Source organism: Bos mutus, chromosome 19 (genome assembly GCF_027580195.1).
Source record: "Bos mutus isolate GX-2022 chromosome 19, NWIPB_WYAK_1.1, whole genome shotgun sequence".
Lineage (NCBI taxonomy): Eukaryota > Metazoa > Chordata > Mammalia > Artiodactyla > Bovidae > Bos > Bos mutus.
Window position 1 is genome coordinate 33,497,257 of NC_091635.1, and position 12,728 is coordinate 33,509,984.

General features: G+C 44.3%; 1 protein-coding gene across 1 annotated transcript in view; it reads right to left on the reverse strand.

Moving 5' to 3' along the window:
- The window catches only part of MARCHF10 (membrane associated ring-CH-type finger 10), a 100,559-nt gene that overhangs the window by 22,502 nt on the left and 65,329 nt on the right, over nucleotides 1-12,728 (reverse strand). Inside the window, exon 6 of the mRNA XM_005905332.2 lies at nucleotides 5,865-7,293. Coding sequence (XP_005905394.1) covers nucleotides 5,865-7,293 — 1,429 coding nt within the window. The remainder of the gene's footprint in view (nucleotides 1-5,864; nucleotides 7,294-12,728) is intronic.

Below are 12,728 nucleotides of genomic sequence, written 5' to 3' on the forward strand. Positions count from 1 at the left end.
AGATTCAATGCAATTCCAATGAAAATCCCAACAAGCTGATGCTTAAATGTTTGTATAGTGAAAGATTCTTATGGAACAAAATGGAGAGGGAGGCTTTGCTCTGATAAATTTATAAAGCCGCAGTCACTGAGATGATGTTCTTTAGGGAAAAACAAAAAGGCCAAAAGGACAGAACAGAGAGTCCTGAGACAAGCTTACACACTTATGTTATATGGCAGATGCGGCTCTGCAGGGGGAAGATCCTGGGTGTTCAAAATGCATACCTCACACCACACATTTAATGTCACACTTGAGTCCAAAATTCATTTCACATTAAGTCCTAAGTGTGCAAAGCAAAACTGTAGAGATTTTGGAAAAGAGTAGGTAGAATGTCGCAATGACCCCAGGTTACAAAGGATTTCTTAATTAAGACAGCAAGATACAAATCACAGTCCAAACAGAAGATGGATACAATTGACTACATTAAAATTAAGAATTTACTTTCCTTAAGAAAACATCAAGAAAGAGGAGATACCAACTCTTAATACAAATTGAGAAAAGATATGTCCAAGATATAACTGTCAAAGGATCAGATTAGTTGCCAGAATATATAATGGGTTCTTTTATATATATATATATATATATATATATATATATAATATGAAGGATTCTTAACATAAAAGAAAAATATTCTAAAAGAAAAATAGGCAGAAGACATAGGTAAGCATTTTGTAAAAGAAGAAAGACAAATGGCTGTTTAACATTTAAAAGAGTCGAGAGGGACTTCCCTGGTGGTCCAGTACTTGACTCATCTCGCAGGGGGCACAGGCTCAGTCCCTGGTGGGGAAGATCCCCTGGAGGAAGAAATGGCAGGCCACTCCAGTATTATTGTCTGGAGAATCCCATGGACAGAGGAGCCTGGAAGGCTTCAGTCCATGGAGATGCAAAGAGTCAGACGCAACTGAAGTGACTTAGCACGCACTGTGCTAAGTGTAACTCATCGAGGCAGTACACATCATGCATATCATTGTACACATCGTTGAGACAGTATGTTAACTTGCACAGTGGAAGCTGTGCTACCCACCAGCCCAGCAAGTCCACTCTTACATATATATCCCGGAGGACCCTTCACATGTACGCCAGGCGACGTTCACAAGACTGATCGTGCACCATCGTGCACAGAAAACGGTAGAGGACGCAAACGTCCATTGACTTGTAGTAATTCCTAGGACGAAGTAGTCTGTAGTGGTGAATGCAAATGCATTAAACCCGAAAATATCAACCAGGATGCATCTGCCTAATGATATAAGTGGGAAAAGCAAGTCACAGAACAGCTATTCCATTTCTATGGAGTTCAAAAATAATAGAAACATTTCTACAGGTTCAAAAATATACACAGTGTGTTGTTTAGGAGTGCATATACTCATATGGTGAAGCCATAAGGCAAAAAACTTCCAACAGCAACAAGATAAAAAGCAAAGGAATTATAAATTCAATGTAAGAATGCTTTCCAGGGGCAAACAGTCAGACATGACTGAGCACTTCACACACACACACACACACACACACACACACACACACATGGGGTGTTAGGAGGGAGGAGATGAAGGGAGGACATGAGGAAGTAGGGTGGGTGAGGGGCTCACAAGCTCCAGTGAGTCTCTGTCTGCTGGAAGGTGGTCATACAGATGCCTAGGTTTTGTTCTAATCCTCTGCTGCTGTTGCTGCTAAGTCACTTCAGTCGTGTCCGACTCTGTGTGACCCCACAGACGGCAGCCCATCAGGTTCCCCCGTCTCTGGGATTCTCCAGGCAAGAACACTGGAGTGGGTTGCCATTTCCTTCTCCAATGCATGAAAGTGAAAAGTGAAAGGGAAGTCGCTCAGTCGTATCCAACTCTTCGAGACCCCATGGACTGCAGCCCACCAGACTCCTCCGTCCATGGGATTTTCCAGGCAAGAGTACTGGAGTGGGGTGCCATCGCCTTCTCTAATTCTCTAGATGTGTGCAAATGTTATATACTTATTTGTATGTATCTAACTAGTCAAGGGAAAAGTTTAAAGAGTGTAAGAGGCATTGAGAAACGGGCTTGAAATCTTAAAATAAGGCATATTATAAAATATGACCATGTTTACTAAAAATTGCATTTATATGCAAAGACCAAAGACTGGAAACAAAGTTTTTCACAATGCTTTTCTCTGGATTATAGGGTTATTGGTTATTCTTTTAAGTCTGTATTTTTAATATTTTCCAAAATGAATGCTTTTCAAATAATTAGAACAGCATAAGGTTTATTATATACAGAAAAAGAGAGTGTCTGATAAACACAGTGCACAAATAACAGCTGTTTAATGCATTACTACCCCTAGACGTAGATGCATTTTTAACAGAAGTCATTTTTCACCCAAAGGCGTTGCTTTGGGATGATGGAAATCCAGACCCCTGACAAGTGGGTTTAAAAATGTGTTTGGGGGTAGGTGAGGATGGATTGGTGCTGAGACCTTTTGGCCCTTAACCCTGGGTCAGTCTTTTGGTAGTTTGATATGAAAACAAAAAAAAAGTGCCACTGACAAGGAAGGTAACTTCATCCCAGCAGTTGGAGAAGAGCTATAGGAGTATGTGTGCATTCTAAGTCTTAAGTCTTATCTTTTCCTCCTTTTTGCACTCAAATTCACTGCCATGGAATTTTCTCACTTGCAAATGAACACTAATAAGTTAATGGCCCAGTGAGCCATACTAACACACGAGAAAGAGGGCTTGCCTTCAAAGAACCACTTTCCAGATCAGTAAGCCAACATCAAGGCATGGTAACCCCTAGGAGGAGTGAAATGGTCGAATCCTGACATGATGCTTAATGATGGCTTTAAAAAGTATCACATTTCATAGTTGTGAAATATCCCCAAATCATCTCACAAGAAAGGAGATATCAAAGAAAAGAGCAATTCAAAAAAGATCTGATTTCTCTCTTTCTCATGCATGAGAAACAGTACGGAAAATGGAAGCAGTGGTCACCCCAGCGTGGCCCTTCAGAGAACTGAGGTAACTATGGTAACTGTTTGAGACTGGCCTTGTAGTTTGGAAGATTCAAATTCTAGAATTGTTGGTTGGATTTGCCCAGAGTCCCATGGGGGAGAGCTGGTGAACTTCAAGTGCTGAGTGGCTCCTTCTCTGGGGAGATAGCAACCTTTTCGTAAAAATCTCTAATTGCTGGGGGTGAGCGGGTGGGTAAGGGAAAGCCATGTATAACAATCAAAAACGCTTGGGATTCCCTGGCTGTCCAGTGGTTAGGACTTGGTGCTTCCACTGTAGGCGGCATGGGCTTAATTCCTGGTCAGGAAAGTAAGTTACTGCAAGATATGCAATGCAGCCGAAAGACGTGCTATCTGGCAAACTTGCCTTTCTTACAGTTATAGCATGCAAGGGAAAAAAACACTTTGGGAATACTGAAGACATTGGGCTGGAACACAGAATGTTTCTTTGTAAAGATATATATTTTAAAAGCAACAAAATAGACAATTTTCTTGAAAGAAGCATCATTAAAATGTCAAGGAAGGGCTTACCTGTGATTTAAAATCCCATGAACACTGAAATCAGATTGATTATATTCTTTGTAGCGAAAGATGGAGAAGCTCTATACAGTCAACAAAAACAACACCGGGAGCTGACTGTGGCTCAGATCATGAACTCCTTATTGCCAAATTCAGACTGAAATTGAAGAAAGTAGGGAAAACCACTAAACCATTCAGGTATGACCTAAATCAAATCCCTTATGATTATACAGTGGAAGTGAGAAATAGATTTAAGGGCCTAGATCTGATAGATAGAGTGCCTGATGAACTATGGACTGAGGTTCGTGACATTGTACAGGAGACAGGGATCAAGACCATCCCCATGGAAAAGAAATGCAAAAAAGCAAAATGGCTGTCTGGGGAGGCCTTACAAATAGCTGTGAAAAGAAGAGAAGCGAAAAGCAAAGGAGAAAAGGAACGATATAAGCATCTGAATGCAGAGTTCCAAAGAATAGCAAGAAGAGACAAGAAAGCCTTCCTCAGCGATCAATGCAAAGAAATAGAGGAAAACAACAGAATGGGAAAGACTAGAGATCTCTTCAAGAAAATTAGAGATACCAAGGGAACATTTCATGCAAAGATGGGCTCGATAAAGGACAGAAATGGTATGGACCTAACAGAAGCAGAAGATATTAAGAAGAGGTGGTAAGAATACACAGAAGAACTGTACAAAAAAGATCTTCATGACCCAGATAATCACAACGATGTGATCACTCACCTAGAGAAGTGAACTGGGCCTTAGGAAGTATCACTACGAACAAAGCTAGTGGAGGTGATGGAATTCCAGTTGAGCTATTTCAAATCCTGAAAGATGATGCTGTGAAAGTGCTGCACTCAATATGCCAGCAAATTTGGAAAACTCAGCAGTGGCCACAGGACTGGAAAAGGTCAGTTTTCATTCCAATCCCAAAGAAAGGCAATGCCAAAGAATGCTCAAACTACTGCACAATTGCACTCATCTCACATGCTAGTAAAGTAATGCTCAAAATTCTCCAAGCCAGGCTTCAGCAATACATGAACCATGAAATTCCAGATGTTCAAGCTGGTTTTAGAAAAGGCAGTGGAACCAGAGACCAAATTGCCAACATCCGCTGGATCATTGAAAAAGCAAGAGAGTTCCAGAAAAACATCTATTTCTGCTTTATTGACTATGCCAAAGCCTTTGACTGTGTGGATCACAATAGACTGTGGAAAATTCTGAAAGAGATGGGAATACCAGACCACCTGACCTGCCTCTTGAGAAACCTATATGCAGGTCAGGAAGCAACAGTTAGAACTGGACATGGAACAACAGACTGGTTCCAAATAGGAAAAGGAGTACGTCAAGGCTGTATATTGTCACCCTGCTTATTTAACTTATATGCAGAGTACATCATGAGAAACGCTGGGCTGGAGGAAGCACAAGCTGGAATCAAGATTGCCGGGAGAAATATCAATAACCTCAGATATGCAGATGACACCACCCTTATGGCAGAAAGTGAAGAGGAACTAAAAAGCCTCTTGATGAAAGTGAAAGAGGAGAGTGAAAAAGTTGGCTTAAAACTCAACATTCAGAAAACAAAGATCATGGCATCTGGTCCCATCACTTCATGGCAAATAGATGTGGAAACAGTGGAAACAGTGTCAGACTTTATTTTTCTGGGCTCCAAAATCACTGCAGATGGTGACTGCAGCCATGAAGTTAAAAGACGCTTACTCCCTGGAAGGAAAATTATGACCAACCTAGATAGCATATTGAAAAGTAGAGACATTACTTTGCCAACAAAGGTCCGTCTAGTCAAGGCCATGGTTTTTCCAGTGGTCATGTATGGATGTGAGAGTTGGACTGTTTAGAAGGCTGAGTGCCGAAGAATTGATGCTTTTGAACTGTGGTGTTGGAGAAGACTTTTGAGAGTCCCTTGGACTGCAAGGAGATCCAACCAGTCCATTCTGAAGGAGATCAGCCCTGGGATTTCTTCGGAAGGAATGATGCTAAAGCTGAAACTCCAGTACTTTGGCCACCTCATGCGAAGAGTTGACTCATTGGAAAAGACTCTGATGCTGGGTGGGATTGGGGGTAGGGGGAGAAGGGGACGACAGAGGATGAGATGGCTGGATGGCATCACTGACTCGATGGACGTGAGTCTGAGTGAACTCCAGGAGTTGGTGATGGACAGGGAGGCCTGGCGTGCTGCGATTCATGGAGTCGCAAAGAGTTGGACACAACTGAGCGACTAAACTGAACTGAACCTTTTTAGGAAAGCACTGCTTTTTGGCATTAGAGAAATGGAATTTTAAAAATATAGATTCATATTCATACATTTATGAAAACCCCTCACCTTTCTTGTATTTTCTTGAGTTTCTCAGGATCCGTCTTCATTTTAGGGGCTCCCTTTGCTTTGGTAAAGCCAGAGAACTCCATTCCGCTCCCATTCTCATTTTGGTTTGGGAACTCAGACACTGCAAAGAACGTAAAAGGTCTGTTTTCTTGCAGAGACCGTGCCACGTGCAAGTGGCCTTGTACATTCATTCCTGATGGGGAGGAGCTGGAAGACTCCATCAAGGACAGGTTGCCCTGAGGATTTGGCAAGAGACCGTCTGTATATAAGGGAGCCTCCTGAGCCGGGCTTGTTGAAGTAACATCTTCTGCTCCCCTGACATCAAGGTCATGTGCACTGTCTACTGGAAGGTAACTGCAGTTTTCAGCACCAGCAAGTAGATTCCTGTTTCTAATGGGGGACAGTGGTTGACGACCGCTAAACCTGGAACCTTCCTCCGAGTCTGAACTGGGAACTAAGGTAGATGATGGGGGCAGGTCTGCCAGAGTATCATCTCTCAGAGTGAAATGTGTGACTGATCCAGGCATGTTATGGGATAAATTCACTGATGGTCTTGGAGCCATTGGTCTACCAGCAAGGAAAGAATCAAGAGGGTTACTAGACTCACTTAAATAGGCCTGACAGTCTCTTTCATAAGCATGGGTTCCAGGCCTCTCTTCCATAGAGATACCATCACGGGATTCATTTTCAGCATTGATGTCATCCTCATCCTCCAGGCTGGGTTCGGATTGGGTGTCCCATGAATGAGAGGCCTTTTTCTCACTTTCACAGTCACTGCTGTCTTTTCCTTTAATAGATCCCCCATCAGAGAGCCCAGGGTCTTGGGACATCCTTTGCCCGACAGAAGATTGCTCTGTCACTGGCTCCATCGCATTGCTAATTCTTAAGGAGCCATGCCTGGCCTCACTTCTCCTTATAGAATTCGCTCTGCAGTGTGCAGGATTTTCTTCAGAGTTTTTATTTTTGGCCTGAGTGGCCAGTGTCCCAAGGAATCTACTTCTCTTATGACTGGAAGGAGAACGGGGCGGGTGCATGCAAGCCATCAAAAGTTCTTCCTCCATGTGGGTTTCCTCTTCTGTGTCATCATGTTCACCTCCAGGGTTTGAGGATAAAATGGAATAGAAGTCTTCGTCTCTGAACCGAAACGTGGTCCTTCTCGGCCCTCCCAGGGTGCTGGCTACAAGTGGTGGCCCCAAGGACTCATCCAACTCTTGGGGACTGTGTGTTCCTTGGAAGGCCTGGGGCAGGGCTGAGTGTGGCGTGCTCTGGGAGCGCGTGCCTGTGTCTCCTTTTCTGGCTCGTTCAGTGCGGGAGTTTTCCATCACCATTATTACTTGTGAGGATGGGACCAAGTTTCTTCTCTCTTGAGTGGGCCTCTTCAGCTTGGTGTCACTTGCCCATGCTGGATGTTCTTGTTGAACTATTGGATCTGCATTGAGAAAAGACAAGCTTAATCATTTTACTGTAGGTGCTCGTGGATGCAAGACCTCTTAATACCAAGTGGGAGGGTCCTATAAGGCAACCAACAAGCCCTGGAGAGGAAAACGGATGTGGTTAAAGTGGCTGGAGGTACTGAAAGTGTCCAGGAGAGTCCGCCTCAGTTTAAAAGTAAAGTGTGAGTCACTCAGTCGCGTCTGACTCTTCGCGATCCCGTGGACTGTAGCCCACCAGGCTCCTCTGTCCATGGCCTCACTTTACCACCTACAAATTCTGTTTTGCATACTTGTGGAGCTCAGGTTGGTCCTGGGGCAGCAGAGTGACCCTGAGGATACAGATCTTTTCTGCAGAAGCTCTTGGAAGACTGTCCAGCCCCCACATCAGTCAGGGCTGATGATGAGTAAAACCTCTCATTCAATATGAATATGATTTTCATATTCATACCTGTATTTGTTGAGAAGGAAAACCAGCGGTCCAGGAATGATTATTACAGAAACTACCAGCGCTGACCCATCCCAATTCATTCAACATACATTCATACTCCTGCTTCACACGCAGCTTCACAGAACCTTAAGAAATGCATGGTCCACTGTGGCAGATTGGAGGAAGGCTCTAGAAACTGGTGTCCCATTAAATTGATGATTGTGGTTACGTTTACTATTCCCTGCAGATAAAAATCATAACTCTCTCATGAAATCATGATCTCCCCTTTGTCACTAGCCCCTAATCAGTTTGTGACCTCTGGCTATGATAGAATTCCTCTCCATTGTCTCCTGAATCTGAAGTATAGGGAGGTGTAGAAAGAGTCGGGTGAGTGCCCAAATGGGTGGAATCCTCTGAGGGTGAAATGGTTTCATTTACAAGGTAAATGGTTAAAATTTACCTTGTAAAATTAGTGAATAAGCACAATTTATTGAGGGCAGCATGCTAACTGTGCTATATACATTAGGAAGTCCCATAACTTGCCAAGATCCTATTTCCAGTAAATGATGGAGTGAACATTTGAATTCAGGTCTGCCTGATGCTGCAGTTTGTCTCCATAACCACTACCCTGTGTTGCTCCTGAAGAAACAATTTCCTTGTGAAAATAAGAATCTACTTCATTCATCACGTGTGAACTGCTGAGCATTTTTACCCTCGTAGTGTGGATAGAACACTGGACCTACTTCTCCGATTCCACTCACCTGTGTTCCCTCCTGCCATCAGCCCTCCTCCCACCCCACCCTCCCCTCCCCCCGTTCCCCTCCCTGCTGTCTTGCAGGGTCTGGTGAGGCGCTATTTCCTTATCCTTCTAAAGCAATTCACCCTGTAGGGTGGCCAGGACTCCACAGCTTTAGGAAGGCCTGTGCGGGTAACAGCTCAGGCAGGCAAAATGCAAATCCTCTGAGTGTGCAGCTTAGCTAAAGACCAAGTCCATACAGTCTTGCTTTAATGGAGCTCCCAGGGAGCACCAGTCCTGGTCCCTCTGTAAGCCTCTTTTCACTGTGAACCACATGGGACACTCGGGGACACAGTGAGAATCTTTACTCATTGGCTCTTCTGGAAATCAGTTAAGCTTTCCTATCAGGCTCCCCCTGGGTTTTATAAACCCCAGTAAGAGACGAAGCAGTGATTCTAGGATGCTCTGGTATGTGGCTGTGGATATAAAGGAGTGGAGCTGTGTTTCCACCCAGGCTGGGCTGATGGTTTTTTAAAGAACAAATGCTTCTGCGTAGTGATCTGAGTTCTCCTGATATATGTATCTGTTGTTGTGCTTGTGTTCAGTCGAGTCTGACTCTTCATGACCCCTGGACTATAGCCCACCAGGCTCCTCTGTCCATGGGATTTCCTAGGCAAGAATACTGGAATGGGTTGCCATTTCCTCCTCCAGGGGATCTTCCCAACCCAGGGATCGAACTCACATCTCTTGTGTCTCCTGCATCAGCAGGCAGATTCTTTACCACTATGCCACCATATGTGTGTATATATAAATATATACATATATATATATATATTACATGTACACACTGCTATTTTTATTTATTTTTGGCTGCACTGGGTCTTCACTGCTGCATGTGGGCCTTCTCTGGATGTGGCAAGCAGGGGCTACTCTCTAATTGCAGAACGTGGACTTCTCATTGTGGTGGCTTCTCTTGTTCCAGAGCACAGGCTCTAGGGCGTGTGGGGCTCAGTAGTTGTGGCACATGGGCTTAGTTGCTCAGTGCCATATGGAATCTTTCTGGACCAGGAATCAAACCTGTGTCCCCTGTGTTGGCAAGTGGATTTTTATCCACTGTCCCACCAGCCAAGTCCATATATATGGTGTTTTTTTTTTTTTATATATATATATATTTTTTTTTTTTTTTTTTTTTTGAGAAAAGGTAGTACGGTGGATTCAGAAGTATAGTCTTCAGTTGGTTACTTTTCATTTTGAATGTGACTGGAGAAGGAAATGGCAACCCACTCCAGTATTCTTGCCTGGATAATCCCATGGACAAAGGAGCCTGGCGGGCTACAGTCCATGGGGTAGCAAAGAGGCGGACACGAACTGAAGTGACTGAGCACAAGGGCCTCAGAGATTAGCTAGCAAGTGCTGAGACCTGAATCTTCTGGTTGTGAACACACAGAGCAGCTCCTCTGCCCTGAGTCTGTTTAGTTCAGGCTCCGGGAGATGCCCCCACCCCCCCACCCCCAATAGGCTATCAGCTAGCTAGGTAGATAACAAGAATCTGCTTGAGTGGCTTCTGAAACCCAGAAACTGGAAACAGCAGGAGCCACATCTTATTTCACGGAAGCCACTGACACTGGCCTCTGGGGCAAGAGGGAGCTGCAGGCTAAGTGCTGCCCTGCAGAGCGTGCAGATTCCAGAAACGCCGGGGAATGCGTCTCCACCCTTCCTCACCATCCCAGCAGCCTTCCTCTTTAAAAATTCAGTCCCTGTGTGTTTCCCCTAAAGGTGGCAGACTGTGCTATTCTATGTTTATGCTAGTTTAACCCTTTTTCTTGTGTCTATCAAATAGGGAGCAGATTTCATAGCTCCAAGCCTGGGATGACCCCTAGACTGCCTATGTCCAGGGATGTAGTCTTCGCAGCTCAGGCCTTGCAGATGCTGCTGAGGCCTCTCTGAGGCCCTGCATGGGCTCCAGCTGTGAGCGGAACGCCTGCTGTTTCCAGGAGCCCAACTAGGTGCGACTGTACGTTGTAGGTGCAACGAGATGAAACCAGAAAAAGCACCTCTCTGCCCGAAGGCTGTGGCTTTGTTCTAGACTTCTACATGTGCTTGACCAACAGTTTTCATCTGTTTTGACAGCCATAAACTTTTAACTGTTTTCCTCTGGTTAATAAAAGTAGTTGATATTTATTGTAGAAAACTTGGGAGACACACAAGAGGATGAAGAAGAAGTGAAAATCACCAAGTATCTGAAACTCAGAGGAACATTGCTGCTGTTCTGGAATTCAGAGGTGGGTTGCAAACTCAAGACCCCGGGCTACTTTTATTCTGCAGTTGCCTGTTTGAACACTGAGTTACTTGCCTTCAGGCGGAGTGTGTCTGGTGGACTGCAAGCATCCTAGCCGGTGTTAGGTACCTCTGCCCTTCCCGCCTGTTCCCTGAAGACATTTGAATTTACAACCCAGGGCTTGCTTATCTAGAAATACTATTTTTAAAAACAAAATTGGGTATTCGGGCATATACAATTTTATGTCCTGCTTTCTTTCCCTAAACATTTTTATTGTGAGCATTATCTCCTGCCATTAATTGTTCTTTAAGAACATGATAATGATTCTACTCTAAGGGTACATTATACAAACCCTTCCCCCTGTTGTTGGGTATGTAGATTCTTTCCAGATTTTTGCTGCCACAAATCACACCATGATAGACATCCTCGCTCATACCTCCTAGACTGCAGATCTTATTTTCTTAGAATAGATTCACAGGAGTGGAATTGCAAGCTCTCTAAAGACAAGGACACAGGTTGCCAAATTCCAGTTTGGCCCAAGTGACCCTCCAGGTAGGATACGAAAGCATCTCTCCTAACTGTGGTGGTTCCTGGGAGTGTAGCTGCGGGCTTGGCATAGCACCTGCGTATCTGTACCTGGAAAATCTTAGTAGTTTCACTATCAGTATTGAGCAGTATTTTTTATATAATTTTGTTTACTCTATTTATTTTTATACTTGTGCTGGGTATTCCCTGCTGTGTGGGCTTTGTCTAGCTGGGGTGAGCAGGGGCAACTCTCTAGTGGGCGGTGCGTGGGCGTTTGTTGCAGAGCACGTGCTCCAGGGTGCACAGGCTTCAGTAACTGTGGCACACTGGCTCAGTTGCTCTGCAGCCTGTGGGATCCTCCTGGATCAGGGATCAAACCCATGTCTTCCGCATTGGCAGGTGAATTTTTCACCATTGAACCACCAGAGAAGTCGTTGAGCATTATTCTAAAAAAAGACCTTAGCCCATTTGGTAGGCCAAATTTCTCTCTTGTAAATTTACATTTACTACTGAGTGAGCTTGAACTTTTTACCCCCCTCCCCAGACTTTATTAACCACCTGTATTATTTCTTCTGTGAAATTGTCTGCAGTGCCTCTTCCCCGGTTTTCCTATTAGGTATTCATGTTTTCCTTATTGATTTGTAAGCGCTTTCAATATATTAGCTCTCTGTCACATTTGCTTTGGATCTCTTGCTGACACAATTCAAACATCTGGCTCCTACTCCAACTTATGCAAACTACTTTATTATATTTATTCATTTATTTTTTTGCAAACTGCTTTGGAATGTGAAAAAAAAAAAAAAAAGGACCAGAGGCAAGATAAGGAGTCGGGGGTATAATAGAAGATCAGGACAAATTCTCAGTGAATCTCAGGATAATAGAAAGTATCTTCTGGGCACACGTGGAGGATTAGATGAGCCTCGTGGGTCAAGGAATGTTTGATACACGGGGAACCTCACCTTCCAAACAGCAGTCTAGAGTTCACTGAGGACTGTCGGGGAGATGGCAGGAGAAACTAGCGGTAGTTGAGTTCCCGCAATATTCAAGTGCTGCTGAGAATAGCACTTCCTCTCGTTATTCTAGCAAGGTAGATTTCATTATCCTTATTTTAAAACATGGGCACTGTAACCCAGACTGGCTTCTTGACCACCCCAGGCTGCACCACTGGGAGGATGGAGGGCTGGGATTAGCAGTGAGCTCTGCCCTTCCTGCCAGGAGGCATTAGATCACTGGGGGCCTCTGGACATTGAGCTGTTACAGAGTCACATGTGCTCCAATCGCCCCTAACTTCAAGCCATCCGAGTACATGTTCTATATTTACTTGTGTCCACCACAGTACATATCATACTTTTAAGTAAAGGCTCCTCCGTTCAGCGGGTGGTGCGGAAAGGTGATGCTCAGTGGCTCCTCCAAGGGGACGAAACAGGTGCTTGGCTGGCAAGGTGAGCTGTCAAGTGTCCCTTTC